Source organism: Pantherophis guttatus, chromosome 12 (assembly GCF_059756535.1).
Source record: "Pantherophis guttatus breed Tessera chromosome 12, ASM5975653v1, whole genome shotgun sequence".
Lineage (NCBI taxonomy): Eukaryota > Metazoa > Chordata > Lepidosauria > Squamata > Colubridae > Pantherophis > Pantherophis guttatus.
In genome coordinates, this window is record NC_142074.1 from 829,513 (window position 1) to 851,954 (window position 22,442).

General features: G+C 45.6%; 1 protein-coding gene across 1 annotated transcript in view; it reads right to left on the reverse strand.

The window, feature by feature from the left end:
- The window catches only part of AR (androgen receptor), a 171,897-nt gene extending 151,511 nt beyond the window's left edge, over window positions 1–20,386 (reverse strand). The window contains exon 1 of the mRNA XM_034435156.2: window positions 18,225–20,386. Coding sequence (XP_034291047.2) covers window positions 18,225–19,414 — 1,190 coding nt within the window. The 5' untranslated portion in view covers window positions 19,415–20,386. The remainder of the gene's footprint in view (window positions 1–18,224) is intronic.
- Between the last annotated feature and the right edge of the window lie 2,056 nt (window positions 20,387–22,442).

A 22,442-nucleotide genomic window follows, 5' to 3' on the forward strand; every position in this document is an offset into this window, starting at 1 on the left:
AAGGCCCTTACCCTGCTTTTCCTTGAAATCTTATGGGGAGAGATCCTTGGGAAACAGAAACTGGTTGCTGCTGCCCACTTTATCCATACCCAAGCCAGTCTATGAGGATGCTGGAATGACAAACTCCTTGCTGGACTAATAACGAATAACAGATTGCTAATTTACCAAAACTTTTTTAAATAAATAGAACATAGTAAGAACACAGCAAGTCCCGCACTTAAGAATTTAAACTGAATTTGTATCCAAACTGGAACAGGTTATTTAATCAATCAAATGTTTGTCTTACTATGAACAACTGAAAACAGAACAGAGCATGTGCAAACCCCAGGCCATGTGGGGGTTGACTGCAGGTGAGCAAGGGAGGAGGTGAGCAAAGCGCGAGCCAAGGAAGGGGGCTGGGAAATGCAGAGGTGGAGCTGTCGGTGGTGCTGCACCCTTTGACACAACCCTGGGGGGGGGGGGCTTTCCTTGCATATGAGTGTGTGTGTGTCTGCGAGAGAGACACCATGCGTGAGAGATGCCGCTGGGCCTCCCCGCCTGCAGGTTCTCCTTGCCAGCATGCACCAGCCTTTCTTTTGGCTCTCCCTGCAGGTTGGCTGTCTGCCATTCTGAATAGTGCAGCTTGTATCTGGGGGGTGTTTATAAGCTGAAGGTTCGTAACCTGGAAACTTCCTGTAATATCAATTTCTAAGAGGCCTAGGCCTATGTATAAGAAACATTGATCAGTGAAAGAGACAAAGAAACGGAGGTCTGAAAATGTACGTAAACAGAACAAATAAATAACTGAAAATAAATGAATATTTCTGTTCATTCATTCTACAGGCCTCCATTTTCTTAGGCTTTTTGCTATTTCCAGGATGTGCAGCCAAGACAGACTGACTGCCCGCCTTCATTGGAAGAGCCCAGCGGCCTGATTGATCTAGAGAACAGCTGGAGGCGCCTGTTAACCTGGTTAACAGGTTAACCGCCTGGAATGACAAGCAAGCTGGTACAAAGTGAGGCCAGAGCCAGACACAGCATTCACCAGGGACCAGTCCAGGAGCTACTTCAGTTCCCCATCACTGAAGGCACCCCTCCGAGAAGGGGGGCTGCTTTCCTTCACTTTCTCTCCTTTTAGGAACAGCCCCCACCTCTTGCCTTAACCCAGAGGCATCAATACAATACTAAAATATCACATCCCAAAACTCTCCTAGATGTCTGGAAATACCTTTGCATTAGTATTTTAGCTAAATGAATGAAGTCTTTGCTGCCATGGCTATTATTATACAAACGTACATGTGTGTAGCTAAGGACTTTAACTAGCTTCCCCACTTAAACGCTTTGCAATCCCTGGCGATATTACCAGCATTACAGGAGCAGGTAGAAGATTCCAATGCTGGCGGAGGCTAGAGAGGAAAGAGAAGAGGACTGTATGGCACCTGAGTGAACAACTGAAGGGGAAGAAGGGAACTAGTGCTGCGGCTTGCTCAAGGCCAAACTCAGGTCGTCCGTGCTGAGACGGCCAACAGGCAGCCAGTGGTTTCCCACTCCATCAGGGAAGCTTTCTGACTTGAAAGGGTAATGTAGACGTTTGAAATGAAATCCTAGGCTAAGAATCTTTTAATTCTAGTTATACAATGTTACACTCAGGTCTGGTTGGAAGATCCCAAGGCCCGAATAAGGAAATTGCCTCTTCTTGTTATAAGATTTATATTGTGCATTTCCACCTGGAGTTTGAAGGGAGGCAAAAAGCACTTTCCCCTTCAGTTTTATGCTCCATCTAGTGAGAGACAGTAATAGTGAGCCTCAATTTCCACAGTGAGCCAAGTGGCAGAACACTTAGTAACACCAATTCAGCACCTGCCCGCCAGCCATTCCAAGCCTGCAAAGCGGGGGGGGGGGTGTTATAAGACGGATTGCAGAATTACTGCTCTGATCACAACTAGCATTTTGAACTTTCAGAGGTGCTTTGTCCAATTTAGGTGTTGCATCCTTATTCACACAAAAATATGTGTTGAAATGCAAGGAAAACTACCACCTACAAAAAAAAAAATCAGGTATTCAGGTAAGGATTTTGCAAACCAAATCCTTAACCAAACTAAATTGAATCTTCTTCCTTGTACTTCTAATGTACAATAAATATTCCCTGAAGCACTTTTAATCTGAGATCTTGCATAGGCAAACCTGCAATTTTACAAAAGGCAACCGAGTGTGCGGTTTTGTCTCCCACACAATGACTCCTTTCATTAAATTATTAAGAGCCAAATCCTGCTTTTTGTTATATCCCAAGATGGCAAACAATGAATGTTTCCTTCTATGTTGCTTTTGTGTTCTAAACAAAACAACTTTGTATCCTATTAGTAACTTACAAAGTCTGGTCCAGAGTTACACTTTGTACAAAATTAAATATTTGCTTATAGCTATAACGCAAACTTTCAGCCTTTCCAGCAGCAACGAAACATTGCACTGAATTTGTTCATTGTGTCAATATTTTAAAATGGATTTCATCAACTTTTATATCAACACAATTATGATCCAGATTTTCTCAAAATTTTGCAGCAAGGGAAATAAGTTATTTACCAGTATATATTTTATTATTAAATGTCTAATGCCGTATGGCAGATAGGAAATTGAAAGACATGATTCTGGAAGTTTCACATATAACTTCAATCTCCTGTTTTTTTAAAAAAAGTCCCAATCAAGTTGCTTTACTAGAACATAATCTTATCTAATTTAGTCTGGAAGTAGCTTAAATTGCCCGATTAAGGCTGGACTGAAAAAGTAAACTAAACTACACTGAGTATTTAATTCTGAAAAAGAAATTAGTTTCAGCAGAACGACAGGAGTTTGTGCTAAATTTCTCTGGATGTTTATTAAAAATATATTTGTGACCCCAGACTGGAAGAGAGAGCAGAGCAAAATGGGAATATCTGGAAAGGTTCGTAGAGCTGATCCTCCTCCTTCCTTTATCCTCCTTTAAAACTCACCTAGAAATCCAAGCAGTGGCTTATAAAACTGTAAAAGGAGCTACCAGCTTGGAAGAAAAAAGATGGGTCACAGCCTCTATTCTGATGCAGGCCTTACTGTGCTCCAAGCTTCTTTCTGATGAAAGGGGATGCAGGCTTGTCCCGCAACATTCACACCTTCCGTGCTTCAAGGCTGCCTTGCTGCGTTCACCTCTCCTGAGGGCAAAGGCCGTCCCATGGAACGCAAGCAGGCCGATTCGATTTACTGATTCATGGCCACCTCCAGCAGCAGGTTGAATAACGTCCAGTGTAATTGACAATTCCAGTAGGCCTGTCAAGCACTGGGGAAATCAGGAAATCCAGGCAGTTCAAATGAGTATAAAGATTTATTGCATGCTTAAGCTCTCTACAAGAATCTGAACTACTAACGGTCATAGCAAATTGGCAATTGGTGATAGGTAAAAGGAATTCAAGGGGAGGCTGGACTTAGTTCTCTTGTGGGTGCCAAGGGACTCAAGATTGATAGTGCGTTTGACCCCTCCATTGGACTCAGCCTAGTCATCTCCTACAATCCCATTATTATTGGCCTACACTTAGTCCAATTACAGCCTTTTTTCCGTTCCTGGCCTAGCATTAATCTTACAACAATCTTGCTAGTAGATCAGTATTCAACAAAGCGTAAAGCTGAAAAGGACTGGCTTAGGACCTGGTTATCTACGGGACCGCCTACTACCACCAATAGCCTCCCACCGGCCAGTACGCTCTCATAGAGAGGGACTCCTCCGGGTGCCGTCAGCCAAACAATGTCGGCTGGCGACCCCTAGGGGGAGAGCCTTCTCTGTGGGGGCACCTACCGTCTGGAATGAGCTCCCCCTGGAGATACGGAGGATCCCGGATCTGCGCACCTTCCGCCGCGCTGTGAAGACTTTTTTATTCCATCAAGCGGGCTTGGCCTAATCTCTTCCCTTTTAAATATGTAAATTTTAATCTGTTTTTAAATTATTGGGGTGTTTTAATCTGTCTGGGCCAAAATAATTTAATTTGATTTTATCTGGTTTTTAAATTTTTTATGTCTATGTTATTTTATTGTTTGGCTGTTCACCGCCCTGAGTCCTTCGGGAGTAGGGCAGTATACAAATCGAATAAATAAATAAATAATAAATAAAAAAGAGGGGCTTCTTCCAAGAATCATCAGAAGTCTCTGGCTGAGGCAACAGCTGATCCCCTGCCCCATTTCCTTCCACTCCCAGGAGTCTGATTATATCAATGACTCCACAGAAAAACAGGATGCATAGTTTCTTCAGATTTTCTCTCCTGCAAACCCCTGGGAAGAAGAGACCATAACACAAAAGCTGAAACATTCAGCAGCCTTGAGACTGTTTGCCTTCCACTGGGGCTGCCTCTTCAGACACGGAGCTGAGCTTTTCTCGGCAGGAAAAAGAGGTAAAAGCACTAAGCAAGGATTCAGCAAAGCAATACAAAAAAATATCCCAACATAAATAGATACATGTATCTTGGTTTCACCCAAACTAGATTTTTAAATTTCTATTTTGAGGAAATGCAAAGATTTTCAGCTACTATTTTTTGAATTTTTCTACTAAATTTTGAAAATGTTTAGAACTTTCCTAAGGTGAAATTCTGCATGATTACTATTTATTGTACAGGTATTTTAATTGTAACAGTTAAGAAACCCAGGTTCAAACTGACTTTCAGCTACAAAAAGTCTGGGTGGCTTTGAGCCAATCAAAGTTTGTTTTTGTTCCAGGAATTTTATTTTATTATTATTGACAATATTTATAAACTGCCCAGTCATACCAATAAGTGCTGGTGCAATACAATACAATGCAATGCAACTAACATCAAATAATAACAAACATACTAAAAGAATCCAACATCAAAGGCATGTTAAATAGTTCAGTCATCAAGGCTTTGTAAAATGCAAGAACCACTGGAGCCAAATTTAATTTATTTAATTTAGGCTGTGCCCAACGTCAACTGACTCAATGTACAATAAAAAGTGACAGCCTAAAATTAGAAAACAGTAATCATTCAAAAAACAATAAGAACTGACAGCATCACCACCAGATGGATTCATAACTGGTTGACCAACCACACTGAATGTGTAGTCCTCAATGGAATTGCATCTACATGGAGGGAAGAATGCAGTGGAGTATCCCAAGGCTCTGTTTTAGGCCCAGTGCTCTTCAACATCTTCATCAATGACTTGGATGAGGGGATAGATGAGGAACTCGTCACATTTGCAGACAACACCAAGCTGGCAGAAATAGCCAACACTCCAGAAGATAGGCTCAAGATACGGAAGGATCTTGACAGACTTGAACATTGGGCGCTATCTAACAAAAGGAAATTCAATGGTGAAAAAAGTAAGGTTGTACATTTAGGGAAGAAAAACAAAATGCACAGGTACCATATATGTGGTACCTTGCTCAATAGTAGTAACTGTGAGAGGGATCTTGGAGTCCTAGTGGACAACCATTTAAATATCAGCCAGCAGTGTGCAACAGCTGCCAAAAAAGCCAACACGGTTCTAGGCTGCATAAACAGAGGGATAGAATCAAGATCACGTGAAGTGTTAATACCACTTTATAATGCCTTGGTAAGGCCACACTTGGAATACGGCATCCAGTTTTGGTTGCCCCGATGTAAAAAAGATGTTGAGACTCTAGAAAGAGTGCAGAGAAGAGCAACAAAGAGGATTAGGAGACTGGAGGCTAAAAACACATGAAGAACGGTTACAGGAATTTGGTATGTCTAGTTTAATGAAAAGAAGGACTAGGGGAGACATGATAGCAGTGTTCCAATATCTCAGGGGCTGCCACAAAGAAGAGGGAGTCAAGCTATTCTCCAAACCACCTGAGGGCTGGACAAGAAGCAATGGGGTGGGTTCTAAAATTTTTTACTACCGGTTCTGTGGGCGTGGCTTATTTTGTGGGCGTGGTTTGATGGTCATGTGACAATTCTTTAGGATTTAGCAGAGTGTCCTGGTCTACCCATTTGCTTTAAGAGCGTCCTGGTCTACCCATTTGTTTTTGAAGGCACCGGTCTACTCATTTGTTTTTGAAGGCACCGGTCTACCACCACACTGCCTTTTAACACTGATCAGCTGTAGGGCGGCCCTTTGAAGCCCCACAGCAAGAGTTTAACAGTATTTTTTCCTTCTAGCCATTAGCTGGAACTCGGGGGGCAGCGAATAGATTGGGGGCGGGGCCAAATAAAAAGTAAGAATAACGCAGGCAGGGCAGGAGGGCCCAGCTCCCAAACAAAGAGAACTGGTTCGGTGATGTCATATCGTCACCACTACCGGCTCGGCGGAACCGGGTGGAACCCACCACTGGTGGAAACTAATCAAGGAGAGAAGCAACTTAGAACTAAGGAGACATTTCCTGACAGTTAGAACAATTGATCAGTGGAACAACTTGCCTCCAGAAGTTGTGAATGCTCCAACACTGGAAGATGTTGGATAACCATTTGTCTGAAGTGGTGTAGGGTTTCCTGCCTAAGCAGGGGTTGGACTAGAAGACCTCCAAGGTCCCCTTCCAATTATGTTATTCTATTCTATAACTGATGATAGATTTGGTCAGTCACATCCACATACAATCCACCCACCCTAACAAATCACAAGGCCTGGGAGAGCAGCCAGAGAGGAGGGCTTTCCAGTCACCAACCACCCGGCCCAGGAAAGCAACTACTGACATTATTAAATCACCTTGACAGACCCTATCATCAGTTCCCTTTTTGGAAGATTTCATCTAAGCTTGTTGTTTCCCATCCACTTCCCAATAGATCCCAAATCCACTTTAGGACTTTTACAGCAACTTCAGCGTCGTCTAGGGTGGTGACAAGTTCTTGGCGCTCCCAACTCCGAAAGATGTGGCGTGTATAATATGGCCCATAATCATTTCAGTCAGAGCCCTTACTTGTGTTTCATTGACTGAGCTGCTTTTGTGGCAGAGAACAATAAAAGGAACAAGTCTTCTCAGAGAGGTCTTGTCCCCATTACTGATCATTTCCTACAGAACCTGTTGAAAAATTACCAAGGAACCCATTTCCAAGTAATAGAGAAGAAATTAAAGAAGGTATTGAAGTTGCAGGAACTTTGGGGGAGAGTAAACCCAACATATTAGACTTCAATGTAATGCAGACACAAGCAATAGAACAAAATCAGACTTATGTCTTAGACTTTAAAAAAGCTGATTGTGACAAACATAGAAGACTTGGGAAAACACCATGGATGAAAATCTTAAAGGGAAAACAACTCAAGAAGTTTGGGAAACTCTGAAAAATGTGATTATTAAAGCCCAGTCCACCACAGTACCACTGAAAAAAAAAAAAGAAATCCAAGAAGACATGGTTACACAAAGCACTCTCTGATAAACTGAAAGACAAAAAGGATAAGTACAAAAAAAAATAAAAATGGAAAGAGAGACAGAATACTAGCAAATAGCCTGAATCTGCAAAGACAGTGTCAGAAAAACTAAATCTCAGAACGAACAAAGACTTGCAACAAATGTCAAAAATAATTTGTAAAGAAGGTTCTTTCAACATGTAAAAAACAAAAACAAAGTCAAGAAAACAATCAGTCCACTAATGGGAGAAGATGGCATGGAGGTGACAAGCAACTATGAGAAAGAGGAACTGCTTAACTCAGTTCTCTTTGCATCTGTCTTTACACAAAAGGAAAGGAAAAAGTAGCACCATAAAAGAGAATAGAAATGCAAGTCAAAATAGACAAGAGAATGGTAAGAGAATGCCTATCCACTCTAAATCAGTTCAAATTCTTGGAATTACACCCCAAAGTTCTGAAGAAGCTGGAACACAGAATCTCAGAACCACTGAAGCACATCTTTCAAAGATCCTGGAGCAATGGGGAAGTACCAGAGGATTGGAAAAGAGCTGATGTGGTTCCAATCTTCAAAAATGGATCCAGGAAACTACAAGACCAATCAGCTCAACATCAATACTTGGGAAAATCCTGGAAAAGATAAGTAACAGAACTGAGAATACCCAGGGTCTCCTGTTTGAGCAGGGGGGGTGGGCTAGAAGATCTCCAAGGTCCATTGTAACTCTGTTATTCTGGGTTCTGCCTATTTCTAGCAATTCCCCAAACTTCACCCACAATCACTTACTATAATAGCAAACCTAGTGGCTCCATGGTGCTTTGGACTTCAGTACTTCAGACTTATCATCCCTTGCTATCATGGTCCATAATAAGGAACTATGAGAAGCATAGTTCAAAACATACAAAGGCATCAGCTGCCAGGTGGAAGAAGGAGAGTGGGGTTGCTGCTCAAGTATCACCCCAAAACAAGACAAAGTGGTAGAGAAAGGGAAGCGTTTTTTTTCACAAACAGTACCCATAAACAATGTTTCCTCTCAAGTGGCCCATCACCCTTCCAGAACAAAATTTCCATGCTGAAGCCTAAGGTTCAAGTGCAAACCCAAGAAGTTACTTATATGTATTTTTTAAGACGGACAAGCTTCGCGGGGCTTAAAGAACTCTGCAGGGAACGCGTCTGGCCCGTTTTCTAGCCAGAGCCCTGCAGCCCAGGCCCTTCACGTAAAAGGTGTTGGGATTTCTAAGCCAGTCCCATCGTTTTCACTTTGGAGCTTCCAGATGTCCATGGAAAGCTGGTCAGGAATTCTGAGCAGATCAACATGTCTACAAGTTCAGCCTTTACGGCTGCAATATTAGAAGGATGAACTAAGTGTTCAACTGGCAACAGATGGAGAAAGTTTGGCAGCCCCGGAAAGAATGGAAAGGGAGACTATCTTCTGCCTCAGCCATGAACTCACTGAGGGAGGAATTGTGTGTTCCATAAAGTCTTTTAACTCCTTCTTAGGGACAGCTTTCTTTTTATATACCATTAGCAGGAGGCTGGATTTGGCTGGGGAACCAGTGACAAGAAGGCATGTTTCTTAACCCATTCCCCTGGGCTACTTTTCTGTTGGAAACCAACCTCTCCCCTTAAAAAGAGATAAGGGGAATAAAATAGCAGAGGAGGTTTTTTAAAAAAGGAAATGAAGTTGGAAGCTCAGACCTACATCTGGAACACAGAGATGTGCAAGACTGGCTGATCTGACAGGCAATGGTGAGCAACACACTGTAGCACATCGAAATATCAAGGATGAACGCGATCCTTTTTATTTAAGCCAATGTTGCATTTTTCCCCTCTGATGAAGCTCATCTGCTTTTTACATTTCACATCTGTGCAGGCTTTCAAGAACATGCAATAAAAATCTTGGACTTCAACTAATTATCGATAAAACAACCTTTCCTGTGGAAAACATTGGAAAGCATGGTAGAAAAAGTCCTTGACATTCAGTTCTCTGTCTGCAAGGATACACACATTTCTTTTGCCTTGCAGTCTTTTGGAACAGCAGCAGGGAGAAAAAAGGAAATACAGGGGAGAGACAGACCCCAAACGAGGAGCATTTTCATCCCCTTTAGAAATCTCAAGCAGCAATTCTGAAATGGAAAAAAGAAGCTCCTATGGACCCAAGAGCACCAAAAAAAAAAAGGTCAAACCCAGAGGCTCTTTGTTGGGGAGGACACTATTTTGGGAACCGCAGGAGAGTCACCTCAGGAAGGAGCCTGGAGTCTGAAAGGGCCCCTCGGGATGCCTTCTGAAAGGCCTGTTCAACCCCAAGCCAAGCCTTTCCCGATACTGGATATCTGGACCGCTTAAGTTCAAAAAGGGGCAGTGCATTTGGCCCACCGGTGGTTAAACTGCATTTTATTTTCTATCCTGGAAGACTAATTTTATTCACACTGGTTAGCTGAAATGACTATACTTTATTAATGTTTTTTGTCTTGTATTTCAACTACAGTGCTTTTAAAAAAAGATAATTAATTATATTCTTTGCTTCTGTGAGCAAGAATGCACAAGTGAATAAATATCCTTCTGCATTTATTCTTGACAATGATGAATTTATCTTTCCTGCTATAGGGCAGTCCTTAATCTGCGGTGTTAATGTGCCCGTGAAAATTGCGGCAAAACGAGGAGTGTTTGTTTTATGGCTGGTTTCCCAAGCTTTTTTTTTTCTTTCATCCCCTCCCTACAGAACAGCCAGACCAGTCTGAACAGGAATGTCCTCTGGCTGTTTGGGGAGAAGCATGCCAAGGACTGATGGTTCCCCAAGGCAAAAGAAACTTCGACCGGAGGGCAGGCCCAAAATGCTTCTCCTGCAGACCTGATCTGGCACCCAGATAATAAATCTGCTGGGACAGGCGAGACCCTTCTTGGGCTCAAGTGGGCCTACTTTCGGATCCCTTCCACTGAATCCTGCTCACGTCCCACCCCAAGCGAGTGGGGGACTGCAGCCAGTGGTGGGATTCAGCCGGTTCGCACCACTTCGGAAGAACCGGCTGTTAACTTTCTGAGCAGTTTGGTGAACTGAAGAAATCATTAGGGCAGAGAACCGGTTGTCAAATTATTTGATTCCCACCACTGACTGCAGCACATTGTCAATGGCGACACTGCCCCTCAGCACCTCACAGGAGGTAATGTTGTGAGGAGGGCGCAGAGATTCTCCTTCTCAGCTTCTTTGCAGCTGTTCTTTGCCTCAGACAACAAAATTCATGATTCCAACCATGGCTGAGAGCAACCAGAGGGATGAGCTAACTGGCGCTGGAGACGTGGTCCAGAGTCACTTGGTCGAAACAAGTTTCCAAAATTGAAGGGGAAAAAACAGAAGGACACCGAGTAAAAAATAGCCTCGTGAATATTTTCAATATCGAGCACCAGTGATAAATTACTCTACGTTCACAGTACATAAAACCAGTTCTAGAGGCTCTGGGTTTTTGAGAATGTACCAGAAAGGCACCTGGATGGGCAGGTTTCAGAAACAGCATTCTTCCATGCGCAACTGCCTCCAAACGAAGTCTCTACACACCACCAACATTACATGGAAGTAGAAAGGTCAGAGACACGCCTATCAGCCAAGAGGGAACTAACCGACGGTTGCAGAAGCCAGAAAGCCCCGCTTTGAAAAGCTCGTTTCAACTCCCATTTATTTTACACATAAATTTTGCCTGCACAGAAGCCTACATTAAATTGTGAAAAACGAGGAATCCCAACTGATATCAGTTTACCTTATTCACAGCGGTTATAGAAGAATAAAACATTCCAAAGTCACCGGAAAATGAGGTTTTAATATATAAATTATATATAATATATATAATATAATATATAATATATAATATATAAGAGCCGAGGTGGTGCAGTGGTTAGGGTGCAGTACTGCAGCTACTTCAGCTGACTGCTAGTTCAGCAGATCAGCGGATCAAATCTCACCAACTCAAGGTTGACTCAGCCTTCCATCCTTCCGAGGTGGGTAAAATGAGGACCCGGATTGTTGGGGGCAATATGCTATTTAGTATACTGTCTTTGGTGTAAGCCGCCCAGAGTCCTCAGAGAGTGGACGGCATAGAAATATGAATAATAAAATAAATAAATAAATAAATAAATAAATAAATAAATAAATAAATAAATAAATAATAAAATAATAAAATAAAATAAAATAAAATAAAATAAAATAAAATAAAATAAAATAAAATAAATAAATAAATAAATTAGCTGTAGAGAGAATGTTGTTCCAGCTAGCAGATGTGGAAAACTGAAGCAGCAATCCCAAATAGGTCATCCTCAAATTTAATTCCTGAACTTTGTGTTCAGATCGCTCTTTTAATCTGATAATTTTTGAATTTACAGGGTAAAAAAAAAAGAACAATATTATTATGGATTATCCAATGGCCCCATCCCAGCAAGGAAAGCAGATCTCCTGAACACCATTAGAATCAGTAGAACTATTGCATGGCTTAAATTCCATTGGATGGAGGTGCGCCCAGATGGCTCAAGGTTTTACACAGCCAGGTTAAACAAGCAGTTGGCTCAAAGCAGATCAGAGGTTGCTCACTCCAATCCAATGGCCTCCAAGACCATGACTCTCCTCCGCCCTTTTCTTACTGCTCTTTTTTGAATTGTTTTCATTGTTTTAACCTGTAAAAATGAAGTGTTTTAATATTGTGTGTGACCAGCCATACACTAAATAAAATAAATAAAATCCTCAGCCCTTGAACAAGACAGGCCGGTCAGATATCATGGTCACACATCTGTGAAGGCATCCAAATTGGAACCCACTTTCTCAGGCTAAGTCCTTCACCAAGGGGATAATTTGACTTCGGGAGATGGAGGGGGGGGTAGATTTAGTTCAGCTCTGTGCCTTGGGCAATTACCTTACTGTCATTGATCTTTATTAATTTGTCTTAAGGATTCAGAGGTCTTAAGTATTACAATTGCACTATCCAATTCCCCAATTCCTATGTGTTGATCAAAGCACCCTGAGACAGACCCGCTCTGAAAAAATTATGAACAATTTTGCTAAATAATAAAGTATAAATTAGCTGCTGAATGAAAAAGAGAAGTGGGATAAAGTAAAAGAATTAGCAAATGTGTAATTATGGAGATCAGCTGTGTTGCCTGCAAAGGCGTTTACTGAGAGATCTTCTGAAGTGCACTTAATTGAGTAGGAGGCTTATTTTATTAAGAGAACATGTATTTGAAACCAGTATGAATTAATGCCCTGGATCTATTTATTTATTGACATTGCATACAGTTTCTTGGGAATAATTTCATCCCGGGACTTAAACCCTAATAATGGATATATCAAAAGTCAGTTGATCGTAATTCTGTAAAAATACAGTGGTATAAATGTGACTGATAATACCCCTACCAAAAAAAACACCAACCCCTACATACTGTATAAGCGCATGCATTATTCTTTTAGAAATACCTCAGAAACTCTGAAAGCAATCCAGATAGATTTCACTTTTTCTGGATTAAGCTTCCTTCACTAAACTGAGTGAAAAGAGCAGGACTTTAGTTATGCAAACCAAATTCCTCTAAAAGTCAGGATGCAAAATTGCAAGCCAACAATTATGCGGATCCCACTCACAGGACTGGCTTCTTTCTTGTCTTTTGATCGCTAACTCTTTTTGGCTTTAAAGGAAATAAGAAAACAAAATCAAAGTTCTGGAGTCACACTGGCCCATGAGGCTCTTTTCCACATAAGGGGAGGCGGCTTTCATTCCTGCTGCAGCCGAGGCGGCAAGGATCCCTTTAAACGCTGCAGGCTGAGACTGCGCACCCCCCCCCCGTTCTGCCCAGCACCTTCAGGTGGAAACAGAGGGAAAAGTTGGAAGCCGGCCAGCCCAACAGTCCCACTCTCCACAGCTGCCCTTAAACTGCCTTAAACCCCAACCCCCTGCCTTCTTCCCTTTGGATCAATTCAGTAAAGAGACCTCGTCTGCCATGAAATTCCGCAGAAGCCTGAGCTGGTTTCAGGACTAAGCAAGACAGAGAAAGCAACATTTGCAAAAGTAGATTTGGGAATCCAGTTTTCATTTGGCCAATTAAAAAAAGGAACGGAACAGCGGAAACCTAAAGGGGTTAAAGGGACAGGCAAAAAAGCCACCACAATGCAGTTCTGTTTTCAGAAGGTACAGGGGAACTGAGAAGTAGCTCCATTGGGAAGAGAAGGAAGAGAATGGAAGCTGCTGTTATCTTGGCCAGTAGCACTCTCCAAATTGTGCAAGGCTGGACTGAAATATTTCCAATTCCTCAGCATTAGGATTACCCATTTTCCTACATTAATATAATATAGAAAAAAGGGGGGGGCAAGATATCCTGGCATATTTTTCAACCCCAGCCGTACGTCACAGAATGCCTGGGATGGAGGTGAGAAGTGCACCTGCCACTGAGTCCCATCTCTGGTCAGCAACACAGAGGAAAGGATGGCATCAGTGCCTGATCTCAGCTTATTGGCTCAACTGAATGAAGCAAAGTTGAAGATGTTCAAAAGAAAAATAAAAGGGATTCCAAGGACAGGAGGCAAAGCAACTTCTCTGACAAAGAAACCCACACCTGGATTATGAATATCCAGGGAATACCAGCAATTTCTTGGGCTGTTGAATGTACAAAACAGGCAATATATTTACCTAATTATTTTTTATGGAACTGTGTTTCAGTCACAGAAAATACTGCTGTTGAACCTTGTCATTTGACTGAGAATCTGGGGAGGAAGGAGAGAAGAACGAGCGCAAAACATCCACAATCTCGTTACTTTGTTAGATGAGAGGCCGCTGCATGTACAGTACGAATAAATCTCAGGACCCATAATTTATTGTGCACTATTTCTTCCTATAAGGAGTAAATTGAAAGCTGCTCACAGCCAAATGAATTTGAGTAGCAGCAACAAACAAAGAGCCTCACATAACCTGCAGGAATTAAATGTAGGGAGAATACATCGAGGAGAGGGGAATAATCTAAAAATGAAACTACCTTATAAGCATTTGCTCTCAAATTTATACATCACATGATCAAAGCTCCTTAAACACTCCCCTTCGTGTCTGTAACCCATAGTGTCTACAGCATATGTTCTCATTACCTTTGGAGTGAAGTCGGAAGGAAGGGAAATACAGGGGGAAATACCAGTAAGAGCTATAAGCTTGACTCATAGGATGCTGTGAAATGGTCACCTCAATGTTACTCTGTGTTCCTCTGTGACAACCTTACGGGCTCCATTCGCTTGCCAGTCACAGCGCTTAAGGCTGCAGCCTAAATGAATTTAGCCAACAGATGTTGTGTGCAGAGGGGCAGCCAGAGAGACCTCCAGTTTTAAATATGGACAAATTACCCCATCACTTAAGAGGGAGATGAACCTCACCAATCTCAGATGGGAGTTATGAAAAGAAGTAAAATAAATAAATAAGCAAAGTTCTGCAATTATCATGAACAAATTAAGCATTTAAAATGCCTTCTCTTGAACTCTTCAGCTTTTAGTTGTACAATACAGTGTTAACTATAACATCAGCACTGCCAGAATTGATCACTTTTAAGATGCAGGATTTAACGCAAAATGTTTAATCATTCCCGATGAAACAAAAGGGTGCAGAAGCATACATTTTGGTTGGAACATGACTACTTAAGCTCCTAGTTTGTCCAACAAGCCCCTCAGAAGGAAAACCTTGCATGGAGATTCCATTTTATTGCCAAGCAAGAAATAACCATGTTCTCAATTTTCTGTATTGTGGCAAAATACACGTGGCATACATGAGGCACGATCCGGATGCAAAGTGTTCACTTTTTTCAGATTGATTTCCTTAAACCTAAAGTCTATCTGCATTTTATACAGATATTTCACACCACAACCATGGCTGCCAACCTGTTGTTAGAGAACTCCTACTGGACACATCATGACTAGAATTTCTATGCTAGTTATGATGCCATCTGCTAACAAACAGCTGTAGTCCAATTCCAGTGAAAGCAAAGAAGTTTTGCTATAAATCACAGTTATGGATAAGCTGCACCAAAGGCAATTGAACACACCAGCAGGATCTGCTGTTCCATTCCAACAAAAGGCAAAGGGGCCTCTTGCAAGAACCACATCATAAATAACTTTGGATCACTATACTGTAACATTTCAACAGGACCTACAGTCATAAACGTAAAGAGTCCATCCAGGTCCATTGACGTCAATGGGGAACTTTCCATTAGATTCCATAGAGAATTGGATTAGGCCCAAGATAAATGCTAAGAAGGGAAAGGCTACTCAATGCACTTACAACATACCTTTTTATTATTATCACAAATGGGCAGTATGAAATATTGTCTCAGTACTAGCCTATCAAATTTCTAAGTGTCTGGTTCCCAGTGCTATAAGAATATTTTATATATGGACATTGTGAATTTGAATGGGAAATATTTGAACATTATATCATACGGGCAATTTTAGTGCTTTAGGCATTCAAAACCTTCTTCTTCCACAAAAAGAATCACCGATAGATGTTTTATTTTAGCTCAGATTCCACAATTTTCATGTTACAGAAATGAAGCTTTCCTACAAAGTATTGGCAGGACTGACTTCTGCAATAGACATACATGTTAACTGACCAACAGTTGCCTTAATATACATTAACTAGAAATGTAGGTTGTGATGCAATTCTTATGGTTTAGCAAATTCTAGTGGCCAATTTCCAGGCACAACACACTGCTGAAGATACTTTCAGTGGAGTTTGGCTTGCATTGAACAAATATGCTTTGCAATTCTTAGCAACACTTTAACGTAAGAGCAAAGAGTAGTCCCAACTAGGAAAGGAAGAGTTAGATCAAGAGGACTTCGAAGTAAAGCATGAACCACAAGATGCGGCTGAGGCTGCTTTTTCTTCCTCGGTCCGAGAAGCAGTTAAGGGGGGGCCAGAAGAAAATGATGGAGACTCTAAATGTTGAAATTGAGAAGAATCTGAACTCACCCATGTATACATAAATGCACACCAACGGGCTGCTAATTTTGCCTGTATAGTAGTACATTTAACTGGCTTGCTACCATGGAAATTGTTATCTTCAAAGGCATTTTGCCTAAATGGAGCGCAAAGTTGATCACAGGGAGTTGGGATGTCCACTCTCTGCAGCAGCAGCACTAGCTTAGCTAGAATTATCCCACAGGATTTTGGTGAAATCACTGAATAAATATTATACATTACCACAACTATATCATTATGCAATTGGAAGACCCCTCTACATTGCAGTTTTTTCTTCAGGACTGGGATCCATTTGGATTTTAATTTATTTTTCTTCTTTTTCCCTTTTGTCTTTTCTTCAGGTAGAGTGTGTGTGTGTGTGTGTGTGTGTGTGTGTGTGTGCGGTTTGCTTACTCTCAGCTTCTGAATCTGAGAGATGATCAAATTAAAGAATGATACTTGTATGCTGTAGTAACACCACACCACTTTAAGTAGCTTTAAATCACAATCCCAAGGATTCATATTTACCAGGAATAAATGAAACGGATGGGATTTCTTCTGATATAATCCCTTTGGGATGATTTTGCCCATTGAATAGTGCTAACTCTGCTCCTAGAACCTCAAGTCAACTGGCCTAATGGACCAGGATAGGAGCCCAACCAAGTTTATTCAAAACAAAGTAAACCAAATAAATATATTATATACTGCTGGATCACTGAAACAAAAATTGAGATATGTAAACACGTTGTGCAAATGAAGAACTCAAATTTAGGTAAGAATGTTTCGTTCCTTTTATTGTTAGTAAGAATTAATAGTATAAAATTAAGCCCTTGTGAAAAGCTGCGGTGCCTGAACCTCGGAGAGTTGGGCTGCTGGAGAGCGATCCACACCTCCTGATGCCGGATTCTAGGAAGGGATCTATCCTGGATCGTCCATGTGTTAAAATACTTACTGCAGGTGCCGGAAAGGATGGCTGGCTAAACCTTTTGCCCACAATAGTCACGTTGTAGGCTTAGTATTTTAAAAGGTACCTATGGAAAATACAACCCATTGCAAGTCCCTATTGCCATCAGAAAGAGTAATTTGTGATAAAAATAAATGACAAAAAATATTGAGAGAAGACTAAAGTTAATGTCTATAGATTTCTTAAGATTAAGATACTCTAGCAAGTATACTGTAGGTAAGTCCATGGGTCTGAGCTATCACATTGGAGTAACTGATGTTTCCTTGGGTCCCTCACACATACGTGGCTCATCTTTTAATAACATAAACCTATGTAATTTATCTATGTGAAGCAAATTCTATTTAATCCAGTAGAATACTCTTCTTTTAAAGGAGAAAATATATCAATAATTAATTTTGTCAGGAAAAAGTGGTTTGCATTTGTTTTACCCAGCATGCTTTTTAAAAATGTGTACATATGTACAATTTATGCTTCCTTATTTCAAGCTATAAAATGCACACAGTTTTATATCATTTAACATCTGTTGTGGACTATTGCAGAGACTTTCATAAAGTCAAAATAAAAGGGGGGGAGTTCCAAAACTCTCTAGTCTCGAGGGTCACCAGGGGCCTGGAGTCTGCTCTTCCATGTCTATAAAAAGGGACCGATCCACCGGCCTGAGTGGCTGCAGCTTCATTTCACGAAAGGGGCCGCCGGACTTCCTTTCTCTGGCAAGGCAGGTCCCAACTTTCTTCAATCGGATAGGCGAAGCCCCCTCCCCTCAGGCAGCCAGCCGGCCCCTCCAAGGAAAGCCCTTCTTGTCCAGGCAAGCAGAGGGGCAGGTGGGCCTGAAGCAGGATTACTGCCCACCCCCCGCCCCCAGGCCCGAGAGCCCGCGGAGGAAAAAGCCAAGGCCGGACGGGGCGGCCTTTTTCTCCCGCAGGGAAAGCGGAACGCCAACCGCTGGAGGCTCTGGGCCGCGCTGAGAGGCTTCCCCGTCCCCCGCGGGTCTCCTTACCTCACGTCTCCGTAGGCGCCCGCGTAGCCCTCCATCCAAGGCCCGAGCTCCGTCTTGATGCAGCCGGTGGCCGGAGCGAAGGGCATCCTGCCCATCACGCCTCCGGGGTACCACACCTCGGAGGGCAGGTCGGCTCCTTCCTGGCCGGGCGGCCCTTGGCCCCGGCCGTAGCCGAAGGGGGTGGCGGCGGCGGGCTCGGCCGAGGCGCAGGGGCCGTAGACTTGCGCGTCCTCCGCGAAGAAAGGGTGCCAGGCCGGGCCCGGAGGGGCGGCGTAGTGGGGCGGCAAGGCGGGCATTTCTCCGGCGCGCCGGTACTGCGCGCCCCAGAGGCCGCCGGCCGCGTACTCCAGCGGGCTCTCCAGCTTGATGCGGCCGTGCGAGGCGAGCGCCAGTTGGAAGTTGTAATAGTCGCGGCTCTGGAAGGCGCCCGCCGGCGGCTCGTCCAGCTCCGGCGAGCTCTTGAAGAGGCTGAGGTGGCCCGGCACGTCCATGGCCAGCGCGCCCTCGCCGCCGCCGCCGCCGCCTTCCTGCTCGGCTTCGACGATCTTGCAGCCCCCCACGGCCACGGGCCGAGCTTGCGCGCCCGGCAGCGCGAACATGCAGTCGCCGCGGCTGGCGCCCGCTTCGCCGCCGCCGCCGCTGGGCCCTTCGAGCACTTCCACCGCCAGGCCCATGGAGGCCGAGACGGCTTTGCACAGCTCCTTGGCGCTCTCGCCCAAGTAGTCTTCCTTGGCCGCGCTGGCTTCGCCGCCGCTCGCCGCCCCGCTGCCGCGCGGCTCCCCTTCCGCCGCCGGCAGGAGGCTGCTCTCGGCCAAGAGGTCTTTCAGGTCCCCGGAGCAGCTCTGGAACGAGGGGGCCAGCAAGGCCAGCGCCGAGGAGGCGGCCGAGGAGGAGGCGGAGGCGGCGGCGGCCGGCTGGAGCCCTTTGCTGCCTGGCGCAGCCTCATCCAGCGGCAGGTAAGAAGGGGAGCCGGGGTGCTGCTGCTGCTGCTGCCGCGGGCTAGCCGGACACGGGCCAGCCGACGGAGAGGCCGCGCTTGGGCCGCTGGGCCCGATCTCCTCTCGCGCTCCGCCGGGCCCGGGACTCTGGAAAGCCTCGCGGACGCTCTGGAAAAGGCTCTGGAAAGCTCCGCGGAAAGTTTTCGCCGGCGGCCGGCCGTAGACCCTGCCCAGCCCGACGTGGACTTCCATGGCCCGTTGGCGGCGAGGGCGGCTGCCTCACTGGCGAGGGCGGCTTCTTCGCCCCACGGGGAGAGTCCTCGGCGGAGCGCGGATGGCCGCGGGCACCTTTCACCTTTCTCAAAGCAGGCGGCGGCGGCGGCGGCCGATCATCCCTCGCAGAGCCGTCGGAGAGGCCGGGTCCCAGCAGGTGCCGCGCCAGGAGAGGCGGCCCGCCGCTTTCGGGACCCCGATGCGGAAGTCGGGGCTGCTCTGCTGAAGCGCCCGAGCGCGCGGCCTAGGAGAGCGGCGGCTGCCAAGCGGGAGAAGCCTGTCACGCTGGCTCCGCCGGGCCTGTCGCGACGACGAACTTTCTGGGCGGAAAAGGCGCGCAGGCGGCCCGGCTTCACGGACGCTCCGGCTGCTGAGCGGCGCCTGTCTTGCGGGCGGACGGGCGGAGCGGCCGCCGACGAGCGAGCCGAAAGTTGAGGGCGAGCGGCGTGCTGACAGGCGCACCAAGAGGCGAGCGGCCCGCCGTCCTCTCCGCTTCCCTCCCCCGGACCAAAGCCAAGCGGAGCGGCTCCGGCGCGCGGACCGGCAGCTTTGGGGCCGGCCGGGCCGCCCCGCCCCTTTTGCCCCCGCCTAGCGCAGGCAGCGAGAGGTCGCGCTCCGGCCGGCCGGGGAGGAGCGGAGCCGAGCGGGGCGCCCGGCAGCCCAATCAGCGGTGGCCGAGCAACAAGTGGGCGAAGCGCAACAGGCGGGCGGGCGGGCCCTGGGAGGGGCCGCCTGCGCCTCCTTCGCCGTCCCGAAAGCCGGAGAGCCCCGCGCGAAGCCCCGCCGTTCTGCTTGGCGCCGCTGCCCTCCTCGGACTCCGGGCGCGAGGGAGACAAGCGGGGCCGGGCGCGAAGGCTGCCGGCCTTGCCTGGGAGGCTGGCGGCACCAGGCAGGCTCGGGCTTTATGTAGCGGCTCTCGGGCGGCCCAGCGCCGCTCCTCTGCATACGCCCGCCCAGCTCCACGTGCCGAAGGCAGAGCCCGCTGAAGCGAGCCCACGAGGCAGCGCCGCCGTAAAGAGCGGGCCGGGCGCGACGCTGCCCGCTGCGCCGGAGGCCCAGCCCGACGTGAGGGGGAAGCGGAGCCCGCGGACCGCCGAGATCGCGCAGAAGGGAGGCTCGGCTATCCCGCTGCGGCCGCCCGGCGGTCCCGGCCGTCGCTCTGCCTCAGCCGGCCGCGGGCCCCGGACCTTCCTACCGCTGCTTCTCCGGCAGCCTTGCCGGCTCTTTGGAGACTGCGGCAGCCCTGGAGCCCTCGGGGAGCCTTTTGTCCACGGCCTGCGGGGAGCTTCTGCCCAAGAGAAGCCGTCGAGGCCCCTGGCAGGTGGGCGCCGGAAAGGGCAGCGGGCCCAGCGGCGCCTCAATGGGGCCGAGGTGCTTTGGCTTTCAGGGCTGCCCCTTCAGAAATGGGGCCGGTGGTCCAACCCAGAGCAACTGGCAACTTCCAAGTCAGAAAACTCGCCCGACCTGAAACGGCCTACAGTTCAGTCAGGATGGGAAGCATCTGCGGGGCTTCTGAGTTCCTACTGCCATGTCCGCCCCCCCCCCCAGTTCCTGTAGGCCGTGAAACATGAACTGTATTGCCATTGGCCAAGGCTGGTTGAGCAAGGAAGGCTGAGAAGTTGTTTGAAACAAAGTTTCAGAAATACCCAGAAGAATATTTGGAATGGGACTGTTTTATTCTGAGCTTATTTCATGTACGTCTGTACTGTGCAAACAATGTTTATTAACCTGTGCATTCTTCCTTAACTCTAATACAGGATTTAAATTGATGTTCTGGATATTTTTTGCTATTTTTTTTCTCTAGAGGTTTATGTTGAAAACATGTGTTAACAAGCAATGCAAGCTTAGTTATAAAACCACTCTTCATGATCAAAGTGAAGAGAAACATTTTTTCCTCCTTGTATAAATGTAGTCAGCTAATATTTGTATTCAAGCAACTTGCCCTAGCTATAACATTCTATAAATTGTAATCCCAATTTATGGAGGGCAGAAGGTCCATGAAGACAAGATTAGAAGCTGATCTTACTGTACCCACAAGTCAGATAAAAAGTCCTGAGTCCTCCTTTCCCCAAATGGATGTGAAGAGAGCAAGAAATTTTACAGATGGTGAACGATGGTGTAGAAAAAAGCTGATGTAAGAAAGAGAAGCTATTCAGGCCTGGCCCAAATTGCTGTTCTTTAATGCTGCGCTTGAGGGTCTGAAGAGAGTTCACCATTTCTGGCTCCTAAAGAACCTCTGCAAGTAAGCTGTAAATTTCCCCCCAAAAATTTGCACTCTTCTTGCATAAAGATATACTCACAGCCTGTCGTACAAAAGGGGGAGGAGTGTTGATAAATTTGTAAGTAAAGAATGAATAAGAGAAAATAAAAACTGCTGGTGACTAAGAGACGCTAACTAGTACTGCAGTCTGTTCCAATAGACGGTAAAATGAAAACTGATCTAAGCCAAATGCAGTTTTTAAAAGGCTGGGAAAACTCTCCTTACTCCTTAAGGGTCTCAGGCGCACAGACTGAAAAGACCGTGAGTAGATCCACACAGCTGTTTGCTCTACTCCTCGTGCTGTCTTAAATGTTGCTGCCCCCCCCCCCAGTGTGGCTGGAATGTGAAGGAGGTAAAATGATGGAATTACCCTAACTCGGCCCTGCTCTACGTAGATCACACACTCACGATGTTCTAAGGGACAAATCGGCTGAAATGCAAGCTCCATCCACCATACTCCACTGTGTGAGATCTCCTCCAGTTGGTCTGCGTAATGTTCTGGTTGTTCCATGCACAGCAATTGGCCCGATTGTTGTTTTGCTGTCACGCTAAACTTTTTTAAAAAAATTCCTCAGCTGTACTCATTTATTTCACTGTTTGACTTAACAACCAGTAGAGCAAAGAGTTTTTGTATCTGTTGGCTGCCATCTACTGATTATCCCCATTTATGCAGCTGCTGCTTGGAAGAGCTGAAGTTTCAAAAAAGGGATTAGTTGGGGGGGGGCATCTTTGTGGGAACTGTATGCT